The sequence below is a fragment of the Dipodomys spectabilis genome, unplaced genomic scaffold (assembly GCF_019054845.1).
Source record: "Dipodomys spectabilis isolate Male_0828 unplaced genomic scaffold, ASM1905484v1 ptg000096l, whole genome shotgun sequence".
NCBI lineage: Eukaryota > Metazoa > Chordata > Mammalia > Rodentia > Heteromyidae > Dipodomys > Dipodomys spectabilis.
Genome location: NW_024870773.1, coordinates 17,597,840 through 17,612,700, shown reverse-complemented (window position 1 = coordinate 17,612,700; position 14,861 = coordinate 17,597,840). Strand labels below are relative to the sequence as shown.

The 14,861-nt window shown below is 42.8% G+C and overlaps 2 protein-coding genes across 6 annotated transcripts in view; one reads left to right on the top strand and one right to left on the bottom strand.

Annotated features, from left to right (window-relative positions):
* The window catches only part of Camk1d (calcium/calmodulin dependent protein kinase ID), a 326,503-nt gene that overhangs the window by 144,007 nt on the left and 167,635 nt on the right, over positions 1–14,861 (top strand). The window lies entirely within an intron of this gene.
* On the bottom strand, positions 7,878–9,403 carry LOC122113207 (protein SET). Its single transcript, XM_042686177.1, has one exon. It carries the CDS (start codon positions 9,401–9,403, stop codon positions 8,720–8,722), a length of 684 nt encoding a protein of 227 aa, XP_042542111.1. The 3' UTR covers positions 7,878–8,719.

Below are 14,861 nucleotides of genomic sequence, written 5' to 3'. Positions count from 1 at the left end.
ATAGCATCTGATGTAGAGATGATAGAGAATCCTGGTATTTTGAGCTGTGTACTCAGGTTTCAAGTCCAGTTGAAGTTTGTATTTTCTAATACTCTTAAAATTTATATGGAGAACATAAGTGATAGAATAAAAACTACTTAAGAAGGTTTACTAAAAGCTATGAAGAAGAATGTATTAGACATATTGAATACAGTATGTATATATATATGTGTGTGTGTGTGTATGTGTGTGTGTATATGTGTTTGCTATTTGAAACTCATAAATAATGTAGCTAATTACATTGTCATCAAGTAAGAAGTGGCAGCTACTCTGGTGAGCTGGTTCAAGAGATGATGTATATTTGAAGTTAACTCCTTTTTGGAGTTTGGCACTCAGACTCGTAAGGAACTCAGATTTCTCTTCTAGTTATGCTGAATTGGATAGTGCTTAAATCTATTTGGAAAGTGCTTTGACCTGTTCATATGTGGAAATCCTAATACCCAGATGAGGCATTAGGGGCCTCTGGAAGGTGCTTAGGTCATGAGGACTTCACCTTCCCGAATGGGATTAGGGACCTTTTAAGACCCCAGAGATCCACTTAGCCTCATCTGCCATGAGGGTACAGCTGGGAGGGACCAGCTAGCCACCAGAAAGCAGGTCTTTACTAATGCCTAGAGCACCATTGTGAGTTTCCCTCTGTCTAGAACTATGAGAATGACATTTCTCTTGCTTATAACCCCCCAGCTCTAGTATATTGTTACAACAGCCTCAGCAGACTAAGACAGAGGACCCATCACACTTGCAGTGTTACTGATCTTTTCCCTGATCCCTTGTCATTCTTTCTCTTGTATCCCTCTGCATTTATCTTCTTAAGATACCCGAGGACAGAGTGAGCATTGTTGTGGACTCCCCTTGGTGGGTTTTACATCATTTCTTCTCCCCAAAATGCTACCGCTCCCCGCCCCCCTAGTCTGTCCTCAGTCCTGGGGTCCATTTCTGTGGGCCAGGTGGTCCTCAGAGTAGCTATATCCACATGGCTTGGGAGATGATGAGCAATCAGATGCTCAAGCCCCACCCCAGATCCATCCAATCAGAATCATTGTAACCAGATGCTCAGGGGATTCATTTGCCTATTAGAAGCACTGTTAGAAGTGCAGATATGTCCTTTCATTGTGACACCTCACTGTATAGAATGATTGCCTGGTTACCTGTCTCCCCGCCCCCTCCCCCCCACCTCCACGGGACTTAAAAGTCTTCAAGGGTAGGGATGATATACCTGGGGTTTAGATGTGTTCCTTGTGCCTTTCAAAGTCTTTGTTTACAGAGCAGCTACTTGGTATGTTTTTAGTGAACTGAATTATGCCAATATCACAGGAGGGACCCAGAGACACAGAGATACAGAGAAGACAGACAGACACTGACAAAACAGACAGGGATAGACATGGGAGATCAGGAACAAAGGCAGGAAATGGTGTTGTTCATTGGACATTTTTCTTTCCTTCCAACAGGATATCAGGTGACTGAATTAATGTGACCTTACAGGTCTTTGTTGGATGACCAAGGTCTTCCGACTTCTTAGTTGGTGATGCCTGTAATACTAGCTATGCCAGAGCAAAGAGGATGTATGGGGTGGAGTAGGAGAGTAGGTGTAATGGGAATGGATGTGTTTTTCATCTGGCAAGCCTAGTTCTCACAGACACCAATGGGAGATGTGGCATCATCATTTGGGACAAAAATCCAGGCCTCAGTTGAAAATATAGACTCGATTTTTAAGTGGACCACTTGAAGCAAACATGGTGCTGTAGAAGGGTTCATCTGCTGAAGTTCTAGACTTCTAGAACAATGGTTTTTGCCCAATGGATTGTGATGGTTTCAGAGTGTTCCTGGTTTTCTCTTTCCTTCTTTTCTCTTGTTTCCTCCCTCTTACCTTCCTGCACAGCTAAACTTCTTTAAATTCTGTTTCTTCAGCTACAGCTCTACTTCTTTCTTCCTCAACCCATCTGCCAATCCCTTCACAATGTGGCTTCTGCCCAAACATGGCACTGAAACTGTTTTTTTTTAATTGCCAATAAATTCAGAGTGGCCAGCCATCATAACCTTTTCACAGTATTATGGAGTCCACTTGGCTTTCTTGAAACATTAGGCCCTGCAGGCCATCATTTGATCAACATATTTCTTAAAAGTCTGCTTCCCTATCATGACATTAAGTGCACTTGTCTTCCTGTTCTTCCAAAGGCTCCTTACTTTTGCTGACTCCTCTTCTTCCTTCTGTTTCCCAGCTGGGGACATTTTTCAAAATTCAACACCCAGTCTGCTTTGCTTTCTATCTGTCCATCTGTGGAGGTTTCCTCATTTGTCTTGTTAACCTGGAGGAGTTCCAGGTTAAAGCAATGGTTTTCAACATGGGTAGACAAGATGGTGTGTGTGTATGTGTGTGTGTGTGTGTGTGTGTGTGTGTGTGTGTGTGTGTGTGTGTGTGTGTAGGGGGGAATCTTAGCACATCCACTTACAATTTTTTCTTTAAGAATATGGAATAGGCCAGGTACTGGTGGCTCACACCTATAATCTAGCTACTCAGGAGGCTGAAACGGGAGAACCAAAGTTTGAAGCCAGCCTGGACAAACAAATCCAAGATATTCTTACCTCCAGTTACCTAGCAAAAAGTTAGAACTGGAGGCTCAAGTGGTAGAATACCAGTTTTGAGAGAAAAACCTGAGCAAGATACCTGCTGATTTCAATCCCCAGTACTGGTGCGCGCGCGTGTGCGCGCGCGCGCGCGCGCGCACACACACACACACACGTAAGGAAGAAACGAAGAATTAAAAATATTCCTTGTGATTGATGGTTGGCTTGTCAGAGACAAAGTCACAGGCCTGAGTTATTCTGAGGAATAGAGACACCGCCCCCCAGATATCTTTGTTTACAAAACCAAAAAAGTTTACATGTGGACAATGAAGTGGATTTGTGGGTTTCCTGACCTAAAGTAACATCACAAAATGGGAAAGAATTAAAAAGCAAGTATGAGTTGGGTGGCCGTTGGGTGCAGGAGGGGGATGCATCTTCAGAAGACGGAGCAATCAGCCCAATTGAGGGTGGGGATGAAGAGCTGGGTATGAACATAGAGCAACGTGGCAGCTAAATAGGAGGAGGAAGCTTGCTTCTTCTGTTTTCCCCTCCTAGGTTCAGGGTTCTAAACCTTGTACTGTATTTCTTGTGTGTTTTCCCTCCTTGCTATTCCTTCTTCTGAATTCCTGTGTTAGCCCCTCATCGCCTTATACCTGGACAATTACAACAGCTTTTACTTACTATCTGTGTTATTTTTTCCATTGCTGTGACAAAATACAAGAGAAAAATCATGTTAAGAGAGAAGCAGGAGGAGGAAGAGAACAAGAATGAAGAAGGAGGAGGGTGGGGGAGAGATTACACTGAACAAAAGCAGATAATCAATTTCTAAGACCACAGCCTGAACACAGTCCTAATTTTGGCAAAATTTGGTTGTCTGTTTCCCCCCTGCCCCTGCAATTATCTTAGGTAACCAATATTCTCCGCCAATAATGTTTTTTTTAACTTGACTGGACCAAAAGCGGAGCAGAATCAATCTGAAAGTTATTAAAAATATTTTCCAAAAAATGTTGGAAGAGATTATCCAGGCATTGTTAACACACAAAAAGTGCCTATTGGTACTGGTGAGCACTCATGTTCTCAAGTGCAAGGCTCCAATGCCAGAATGCTGAAAATCCCCCCCACTCAGGGTAAAAAACAAAACAAAACAAAAAACAAAACCAGTCTTGAAGCAAAACTGATACTGCTGTCAAGAAGCCTCCCTGGGAATCTCAGATTGACCAAGATGGCAGGCCACTGAAGCCTGACTTTGGTGGTCCAGGCTGACCTTCGGGACCCTCCTGTTTCTCTACGTGGTCATCTCACTTGAGAAACAACTTCAGGGTCTCAACAGAGGCTCCAGGCGGAGGCAGCTGAAATCAGTCTTTGCCAAAGAATGGCCTCTGAGTAAGAGCAGCGTCACTGGGTTCCCGAAATGCAGACTCTCAGGAAGCCCTAGAATGTGTCACTTCCTAAGTCCAGTGGTTGTCTGTGCTAACCCTTAAATGTGGGAAATGATCGATTTAAGTCTCTGGTTTCAAGAACCACTCTCTGGGTTATAAAGACTCTTTTTTAGCAAGAGCTTATCCTCACCTGACCTCCTCGAAGGAGAAGCAATGCAACCAATGCAAGTAGCAGCACCCAGAACCAGGATTGATATGATCAGGACAAAACCTAGCTGTCCCAAGCTTTGGGAATTTCCCTGATTTTTGTTGACTGGGATTCCACCACATATACTTCCCTCCTCCTCCTGGTCCTGGGGTGTAGGCACTGTCCCTGAGCTTTTTATTTGCTCAAGGTTAGCATGCTTCCATAGCTCCGCTTCCAGCATTTTGATAGTTAATTGGACATACAGGTCTCAACGTCTTTCCTGCCCAGGCTGGCTTCAAACCATGACCCTAAGATCTCAGCCTCATGAGTAGCTAGGATTACGGGAAGAGCCATGGTGCTCAGCTAGAGTTTTAATACAGACATCACATATCTGTATTAGGCAATTACCTAGAAACACTTAGATTCAAAAGAGACTTTGGGTTTTCATCCTAGTTTTGGCAAGCTATGGAACTTCTGAGTCTCAGATTTCTTGTCTTTCAAGTGGAGATGCCACACCAGCCTTTTGGGGATATTATAAACCCTGAGCAGAAATATGTATACTCAGCAAACAACAGAATAAGCTATTGCCATTATTGCCATCATCATCATCATCATCATCATCATCATCATCATCATCATCACCACCTTTCCTTTGGACAAGGGGCTTGATGGTTTTGGTGAATGAAGTTTCATGTTTTTCTTCCTATAGAATCCTACTCATTCTTAATTATCACTTGCAATGTCACTTTCCCAACAGGCCTAGCAGAAGCCTCTTACCCTTGCTAGCTTTTCAGTTACTTAGGGTCTAGACCTATGATTTTCAAGGCTGGCTTCCTCTTCCCACTGTACAAAGACAGAAGAGAGAGAGACAGACAGAGACAGAGAGAGAGAGAGAGAGAGAGAGAGAGAGAGAGATCTTGTAACCTATTTACCCTAGCCAAGGTATAGAATCAACCCAGATGCCCCTCAATGGACAAATGGACCAAGAAAATGTGGTATATATACACAATGGAATTCTATGACATTGCCCCATTCATAAGGAAATGAAAAGACCTGTAGAAAATTATATTAAGTAAAGTAAGCCAGATCCAAAGAAACATCTGCTGCAGGGTTTCCCTCATTTGCTGACTCCATTATTAAAAACGACCTAGACTCAGGCTCCACGGGGTCGCTCACATTCCGGGTGCCTCTAAGATGAGAGATACTCTTGTCACCACCCAACAGGTCCACACACAGGCAGATAAGCTTCTTGTGGCGGTGATTAAAGTCACTATACAAAAAGAAAAGAAAAACAGAAAAACCCCAGAATGGAGGAAGAACTCAGCACCATTTTCCTGTAGCTGTTCCCATTGTACCCCGGGCCAGGCTGCTTAGCTGTTGGCGTACCCCCATCTTTGCAGGAAGGAGGGTTGGGCCTCAAGCCAGTCCTCTTTGTTATCTCTCTGTTGGCTGGTTTTCTATTGGCAGTTTTGTTTGTTTTGTTTTGTCGACCGTGGGGCTTGAACTCTGGGCCTGGGCGCTGTCCCTGCACTCTTCAGCTCAAGGCAGGCAATCTACTGCTTGAGCCACAGCGCCACTTCTAGTTTTCTGGTGGTTTATTGGAAATAAGAGTTTCATGGACTTTTCTGCCCGGGCTGGCTTTGAACTGTGATTCTCAGATCTCAGCCTCCTGAGCAGCTAGGATTACAGGCCGTGAGCCACCGACACCCAGCTACATTGGCAGTTTTGACTCCGTTCACTTTAGGTTTTAGGTTCTTCCTCTGTAAAAAGCATCACAGGGAATGATCTGAAACAAATCCTCCCAACTTTTTACCCACCTTGGACAGAAAACGATCCATCTAGCTTTCCTCCCAAGTAGCTGGGACCATAGACATAACACCACACACCAGCTTGTTTTTGAGACAGAGTCTCTCTCTGCCTTTGCCTGGGCTAGCCTTGAAAGCTAAGGCATCTCACACAGCTTGCCCCACCCTCTTCTCCCTTTCTCTTTCCCCTTTACTCTTCTCCTTTTCTCCCTATCATTCTTACTCCTTCTCTCTCTTCCCTTTCTTTAATCTCTTCCCCTTTCCTCTTTTTCTTCCTCTCCCCTTTCCCATTTTTCCCTCCTCCTTCCCTCCCTTCAAGTCTCTTCTCCCTTTTAGACAGGGTCTTGTTATGTAGCCTCAAATTCCAGGTTGATCTAGACTTACTAAGACCCTCCTGCCTCAGCCTCCTAGTTGCTGGGATTATAGGCATGGACCGCTGGGTACTGTCCCTGAGCTTTTGTTGCTTAAGACTGCTGCTCTACCACTTGAGCTACAGCTCCACTTTTGGCTTTCTTTTACTTTTGGTGGTTAATTGGAGATAAGAGTCTCAGGAACTTTTTCTACCTGAGCTGGATTTGAACCAAGATTCTGAGATCTCAGCCTTCTGAATAGCTAGGATTACAGGCATGAGCCACCAGTGCCTAGCTCTCCATTCTTTGATTTTTATAGGTAAACAATCTTCTCTATAACACTGAGAAAGAGTCTGATGGTAAATAGTCTAAAATTAATAAGAAACACCTGAGTACTAGCCAACCCACACTCACTTTCTTAAAATATACTCTGACTCCCCAAACAAGCAGGCACAAACAGTGGTTTGGAACCCCTCTAATAATATCCTGTATCAGAATTCAGTGAGATCTGAAGCTAGAGCATGCTGAGTTTCTGGTTGTCTCCATTTATTCAGGGGTAAGAGATAGGCCCACAGTAACTTTGATTAAGCCTGTGGTCCCAGCTGTGACTGTATTACAGTCACCTGGGCCTGTTCCAGGTCAATGGAGTCAGAATCTTGGGGACTGGGGTCCTGACACAAATATTAGATAAAAATCAAGATGTGTGTGGCCCAAGCTGAGAGTTTTCAACTAAACTGACAAATACAGTGGAACTAAGGCAAGGGAGGGCTTTCTTCCGGCCCTTGCAAGGCCTAGTGGACTTTTATTCTCCTTACAATTAAACCTTTCAGACTCATGGAGTATTTTATTTATTTTTTTTTTTTTTTTTTTTTTTTTTTTTTTTAATCTTTATGTTCCTTTATTGGAGCAAGATTCCTGACCAGTATACAATGATGTATTTACTAAACAGAGACCTGTGCAGAAATTACATACTAATCCATCTAGACAGGTTTTGGTTACACTTTTGCCTATGGATGGAATAGTTCCATTTGTAAGATTTTATACATCACAAAGCTTCCACGCTGTCCATGAATTCACCTCTGAGAAAGTGGCGTTTAATTTCAGCTCTATTTTACAGCATTAAAAAGCTTATGCATTTGGCAGCTTCTCTGTGATGCACAGGGCAGTTCTTCCACCCAGATCCAGTCACATTTGAACCTTAGGTTAGAGACCTGGGACTTTAGACCAATAGACACTCAAAAAGGCCCATTTTCTTAAAAAGGCCAAGAAGATAAAAATCAAGGGTAGAGTCAGAACTCTCAATTTTGAGGGTCTAGTTGTCTCAAACGACATGATTAACGACAGCAATGGTTCCCAGTTATGGAGACATTAAGACATTAATTCAAATCCCTTTATTCTCGATCCATACAGCCCTGAGGTCATCCTGCAAAGTGCGTATCAAAAAATACGAAGTCAGGGGACAGTTTGACAGTGACGTTATTATACAAGTCAAACTCGGAAGGTCAGATCAACTATGTCCATTCTGAGAGAAAAGCATCAAACCCTTTGTGTACACATTTAGTTTTATTGTAACAAAGCAACTTGTACACTTTTAACGTTTAAAACTCAGCATCATCTTTCCTTTCCAGTGAAAACAAAAGAAAATTTAAAAATAAATGAACAAAATTACAATAGAGAATGTCAATTCCAAATAAGATCCTACAGGGTCTGCTGATTCTCCTGTAGTGCCAGGGCTCAAGTCATCATTAGGAGAATTTTATTTTAAAAGTGTCATCTTAAACTGCAAGGATGTCCGTTAAACATCACAATTACACATGCCAAAGGAGAAGCCATGTTGTCAAAATGCCCACTTAACCCACCCAAACATCTCAAACCCACCCTTTGCTGACCTTCTAGAACCCCATTTTTTTAAGTTTTTTCTTTTTTTTTAAACAAGAGAAAGTAGACAGATACATGTTGGTAATGCTAACTGTCCGTATTCACATAGACACAGTGTAATCTCTGAGCCCAATATACAGAGAAAGGAGGAGAAAAGCTAGAATCTATGCACTACTACACAGGGCCTGGTGCCTCCAGCAGAGCAGAGCAACCGGAGGCTTTTCTTGTTTCCCACAGAGCAGGTGGCGGTGGTGGTGGTGTTGATTCCGTACAGTTTTTGTTGAGACAGAAAGGGATAAAAATGAATTTAGAACAGAGGTGTGTAGAGATTCTTTTCCCGTTGTATTCTGAGCAAGGTATTCCCCCCCAAATAAGTTGAGAACCATGGTGTTTTGAGAAAAGAGACCTCAAGAACAGGGCAACTGAGCACAGAGGGGAGAAGACTGCAACTTGCTCCCAGGGACTGGAGAAAATTAAGGAAAAAAAAAAAAAGTTGGAATCCATCAGTGTTTTCTATTAGTCATCTTCTCCTTCATCCTCCTCTCCTTCTTCCCCTTCATCATCATCTTCGTCTTCTTCCCCCTCGTCCTCATCCCCTTCTTCATCAATGTCTTCCAATCCTTCCTCCTCTTCATCATCATCATCATCCTCTTCTCCTTCTCCCTCCTCATCATCCATGTCAGGAACCAGGTAGTACTGCAATGGGTTTGGCCAGATGTCGTCTTTGATGACCTCTCCCAACTCGTCTGCACCAGCGTCTGAGTGGTCAGCGAACCAAGTGAAGAAGCTCTCTGGTTCCTCATGCTGCCGCTTCCTGCTGGCTTTATTCTGCGTTTGACTGGAGCGCTTTGTCAAATCCTTTCCAGACTTCCATTTGATTTCAGTGGACTTTGAAGATGGATCACCGCTCTCATTCAGATGAAATTCTTTGGAGAGAACTTTATTTTCAAAGTAAGGATTTTCATCAAAATAAAAATCTATTCTGTAACCTGATTTTATATCTTCAAATTCTGTCACTTCAACTCTGGTCAGGTAATGCAGGGCCTCTTCATCCTCCTCCCCCAGCAGTGCAGACACTTGTGGATGGTTGACAAATGTTGTTACCCAAAAATTTGGGATTTTGGCGATCAATTCTGACCTCTTCTGAAAAAACGGTTGGCGGAGTTTGTTATATTTCTGTTCTACTTTCAAGATCTTCATGGAGTATTTTAGAAAAATAAATTTCCTCTTTCCTTCTTTAATGCTGCCTTGATATTTCTGTAGATTTTTTTGTTGTTGTTGTTGGTCGTGGGGCTTGAACTCTGGGTCTGGGCACTGTTAGTAGATTTTTTTTTTTTTTTAAAAAAAGACATATGACTGTCATCAGTAAAGCCAAAGCACTATACAAATGGTGTTCTGATTTATTACACATCTGACTTATAATTTGTGTTTTTTGCCAAGCACCAGTGACCCATGCCTGTAATCCTAGCTACTCAAGAGGGTGAGATCTGAGGATCAAGTTTTGAAACCAGCCCATGAAACCCTTATCTCCAAATACCTAGCAAAAAGCTAGAACGGAAGGTGTGGTTTAAGTGGTAGAGTGCCAGCCTTGAGCAGAAAAAGCCAAGCAAGAGCTGAAGGTCCTGAATTCAAACCCCAATACCATAAAAAAAAACACCACTTTTTTATTTGGTGCTGACATTGGGGACTTGAACTCAATGCCTTGTACTTGTTAGACAGAAACTCTACCACTTGAGCTATACCTACAACCCTTTTACATTTGTTTCTTTTCAAATAGGGCCAATGTCTGCCCTGGCTGGCTTGGAACTGTGAGGCTTCCATTCTTAGCTTCCCAAGTCACTAGGATCACAGGCCCAAACCACCACATTCAGCGATTGATTGAGGTGAGGTCTTGTGTTTATAACTTGGGCAGGCCTCATATTGCAATCCTCAGGATCTCTGCCTCTTCAGAAGCTATACCACCAAGATCTCTATATATACATATCCATATATATTTGTGTGTGTGTGTGTGTGTGTGTGTGTGTGTGTGTGTGTGTGTGTGTGTGTGTATATATCTAGAAATTGAGCAATGAGACAGAACTCTGCCTTCAAGACCTTATAGGAAATGACTTTGTGATTTAGCTTTTAAATTTTTGCAGCTGGATAGTTAGTGCAGCTTTGTAGGAACACATGAATAGTCAGTAGAGAAGTTTCTTTTTGTTTTGCGTTGAAATGACTTAGTGTGTTGCAAATCAATATAAAGTAACCGAGTACTCCAAAGTGGGTACAAGCAGCTTGGATGGGTGGTACTTGTGGAGATTAGCAGGGCATGTGAGGACCCCAACTACTTTGTCCCTTTGTGTGACAAGGAGAGGTGACACCTTGCAAGACCCAGGGCTCTGCCTGATGTTGTGACAGTGGCTGGGTGGGGAGAATGCCATAGCTTGCTCCAGGGAAATTGAGAATTTAGTTAAGAATAATCATTAGGCTGGGCGTGGTGGTTTATGTCTGCAATTCCAACTACTCCAGAGGTGGAGATTGGGAGGATCACAGTTTGAAGCCATCCCAGGCCAAAAAAAAGTATTTAAAAAGTTAATAAGACCCCATCTCAATCAATGTGTCTGGGAGAAATGGCTAGTATCTGTCCACTCAGCTGCAGGGAAGGTGTAGGTTGGAGGATTGCTGTTTCAGATTGCCCTGAGCAAAAACATGAGACCCTACCTGAAAAATAATTAAAGCCATAAAAAGGGAGGGGGCTGGAAGGGACTCAAGTGAGTACCTGCTTAACAGGCACAAAGCCCCAAGTCAAAGCTCTAGAACCACCAGTAACATAATAATTAAGCACTCTGTGTGTTTGCTGATTGTGTTAGTAGTTCTCTCCTTATGGATTTTGTCACAGAATTTAAATAGATGGCATATGCCTGGGATTGCAAAAAAGCAAAGAGAAACTCTACCTTCAAAAAGTACCTGCTGATGGCTCATGACTGTAATCCTAGCTACTCAGGAGGCTGAGATCTGATGATTGCAGTTCAAAGCTCGCCCAGGCAAGAAAGTCCCTGAGACTCTTATCTCCAATTACCCACCAGAAAACCAAGTGGAGCTATGGCTCAAAGTGGTAGAGTGCTAGCTTTGAGCAAAAGAGCTCAGGGACAGTGCCCAGGTCCTGAGTTCAAGCCCTATGACTACCAAAAAAAAGTGCCTTCTAATTGTTTGGGGGGTTTGCAACCTCATCAGAAATAGAAAATACTGAATCAATATTTGGGTAGTTTCTGTCTCTTCATTTTCCCATCCAAGGGACACTGGTCTCCATCTTTCTGTTACCTCCACACAAGTATCTGTCCTCTCCTTGTGCCTCTAGTTAGCTGCTCTCCTACTCTGAGAAGCAGTAATAAAGGAAGGAAGCCTTTCCTTGAACCAAAATTGAAAAACAACAACAAAAACCCAACCAAAACCACAAGCAAATTGCTATTCTCAACTGCTGTTCAGCAAGTGATTTAGGCTGTGTCAGACTCCAAAAGAGCTGTGTCAATTGAAAGTGCCTATTTTTTTTGTGTAATTTTAAAATACAGATCACAGTGTGCAAAATGTGCAAAATGTACAGAACTGTGTGGCATAGGGGAGGCCTACCTGCACACTGGAAAGCAAGCCTGCAGGCAGTGGCTTGCTGCCCTAACCCTGAGCACTGGTGTGTGTGTGTGTGTGTGTGTGTGTGTGTGTGTGTGTGCATGCGCATGCGTGTGCATGTGTGTGTGCGTGCATGTGTGTTGCATGTGCTTCTCTTAAATTGGAGAAAATTGAAGCAGAATTTGACCAGAAGCAATAGAACTGCAAGCATGAAAGACCAGGAAGGGGCAAGGAATACATCTTTCCTACTGCTTTCCTGCCAGTGAAAAATATAAGGCAGTCTGTGTTCAGAATACATCTTGTACAAATGAAGCTCTTCAACACCTAGAGTGGCTGCAGATGGAGTTGGGAAGAAATTAGAACTATAGAACAAAGCAATTAGAATAATAAAAATGTAGAACTATTAAGGACCTGTGTAATTTTCATTCAGTCTGTTTGTTTCCTACATGCACAGTAGGGCTCAGAGTGATTTGTTTAGGGTCATGTAGCTAGTGGGCAGATGAATTACTCATCCATACTGTCTTGTGATTTTTCAGCACTTACTACCTCCTAGGAACACAGGCTTCACAGAAAATCAGGTTCATGGGAGCATTTGTCCCCTTTCATTCCAATTACTCAATAATTTCTATGACTGGAGATTCTTTGGCTGGAACACCCTGTAACATATAGAGTGTATTTTGTATGCACCCTCCTTTCAGACTTTTTGTATTAAAGGTTTGTTTATATCATGCTGATGCACCCAGTTCTAAAGCTAAGGGGAAAATAAATAAGAGCAAATTACTCAGAGCTTGGAATCCTAGCTACTCAGGAGTCTGAGATTCAAGGATCCTGGTTCAAAACCAGACCATACAAGGACAGCTGTGTGATTCTTATCACCTATTGACCACTAACAAGCCAGAAGTAGAACTGTGGTTCGAGTGGTAGAGTCCCAGCCTTGATCCAAAAAGCTCAGGGACAGTGCCCAGGCCCTGAGTTCAAGCCCCAGTACTGGCACACACACAAAAAATTAAACTGGAAGCCAGCTACAATTCTGATAAAGCCTATAAAGAAAGCTACCATGTCGTGATCATTGTCTTTAGGATCTTTTGGGAAGCCATACAGTGTGTGAAGACTCATTATCTTTTCTGGCACTTTGGGACCATTTTCAGGCCATGAATACTATATCTATTGCCTTAATTATGTGCATATATTTACTGCTCAATTATGTGCATATATTTACGTCTTTTATTGCTGTAGCTCAGTTACTTTGTTTTGCTCATGCCCCTAGGAGAGCCCTTTATGCCTAGTTACTGCTCCATAAGTATCACTGAATGAATGCACATTAACAAAGCATGGGTGTGATTAATTTTGTTCACATTCTATTCCTCATGAATTATATCATCTAGCTGGGTGAACACAAAGTTACCCCATGTAGAATCAAAGCACCATGTAAGTGATTAGAATAATAGCATTACAACATTTTAGAGCCATAAAGGATCTAAGAGTTAATTTAATCTATTTATTTTACACAGGAACAATTATGGCTCAGAGAGATCCAGTGATTTGCCCAAGGTCCAGAACCTAGTGACAGACAAATCAGCCTTCCAGTGTACTGATACCATTGCTTATACATTGATTAGCCACCAAAGCTGTTGCCTATTGGTTTGGCTACCCAGTGTACATTTCAATTTCATCCAATTTTCTGCCCTTGGTTTTTCCTTGGAGAAGATATCTAGTTGGTTTTTCAATTGATCTGATTTGGGCCTGATTCAATTTGGGCCTGATTAATCTCTTCATTTTCTCTATCTACTTGCTGAAATGTTCTCATGCCGTCTTCAAGAAAACTGACCCCAGCAGGTGGTTGTGCCCATGTCAGAGAGATGGGATGGGTGTGGGTAGATGCTTACATTCCTGGATACCAGCCAGACCATCTATCAAAGCAGAATTCTGCAGCAGCCAAGCCCAGGAAGTGTAACAAGAACCCCTGTTGCAATTGGCCCAAATGGCCAAGACTTGATCAATGACTGACAGCTGCTCTTATTCTTGCCCTCGGTTCCCACTTAGAACAAAGTGGAGAAAGCCAGATATGCTCCCCTAACCCACAGTCTGGGAGGGCTTGATTCTCTTTGTCTACCTGCAGTGTTGCCTGGCCAACAGCCTCCACTCAGAGATCTGACTTTGCCCTTTTGTCCTCTCTCAAGCTTCTCCACCCTTCTGCCTGCCTTTGAATCTCTGCCAAATGCAAGTGACAGTGGCTGACTCCCCTTAGAACAAGCTCAAAAGAAAAGCTTTTAATTTCTTGTTTGAGTGGGCTGCATCTATTTTCATGGGGGAGGAGAGGGAGACTCAAGAAGGATTCCAATTGAACCTACTTCAGTGTTCTCTCTGGTTGTGGTCATACAGACTGCCCTACATCTGCACAATAAGACTACTGAGACTCATTTGTCTCTTCCTTTTTTGTTGTTTTTATGGTCAGTCATGGGTCTTGAACTCAGGGCCTTGGCACTGTGCCTGAGCTCTTTTTGCTCAAGGCTAGCGTTCTACCTCTTTGAACTACAGCCCTACCTCCAGTTTTCTTGTGGTTAATTGAAAAAGAGTCTCATAAACTTTCCTGCCGGCGCTTGCTTTGAACCAAGATCCTCAGATCTTAGCCTCCTGAGTAGCTAGGATTACAGGTATGAGCCACCAGCACCCAGCGATCTCTTCCTTTTTGAAAAGACTACTTGAACATGTCTTAGTCTATATGGCTTAGTGGAAATCAACATACAGTAGTTCTCACCTGTTCCTGGAGCTCTACACTCTACAATGTATCTGGAACCAGGTAGATGGAACCCCAAATGAAAGCATTATGCTATCTAGTAGTCACTCTGATAACCAATGTCTAGTCAGTCACTTATGGGTGGGAAGTGTATATATTGTGGATACTCTGGACCAGGGGATGAACACCTCAATAGGACAGCACAGAGTTCCCCATGCTATTCATAATGGCATGCAATATAAAATAGATTGTCTCTGGAATTTTCCATTGGATACTTTTAGACCACCACTGACTGTGGGTTCAGAACCGTCATCAGCG

Coding starts and splice junctions, on each gene's coding strand:
- LOC122113207 (XM_042686177.1), bottom strand. CDS start 9,403: ATGAAGATCTTGAAAGTAGAACAGAAATATAACAAACTCCGCCAACCG.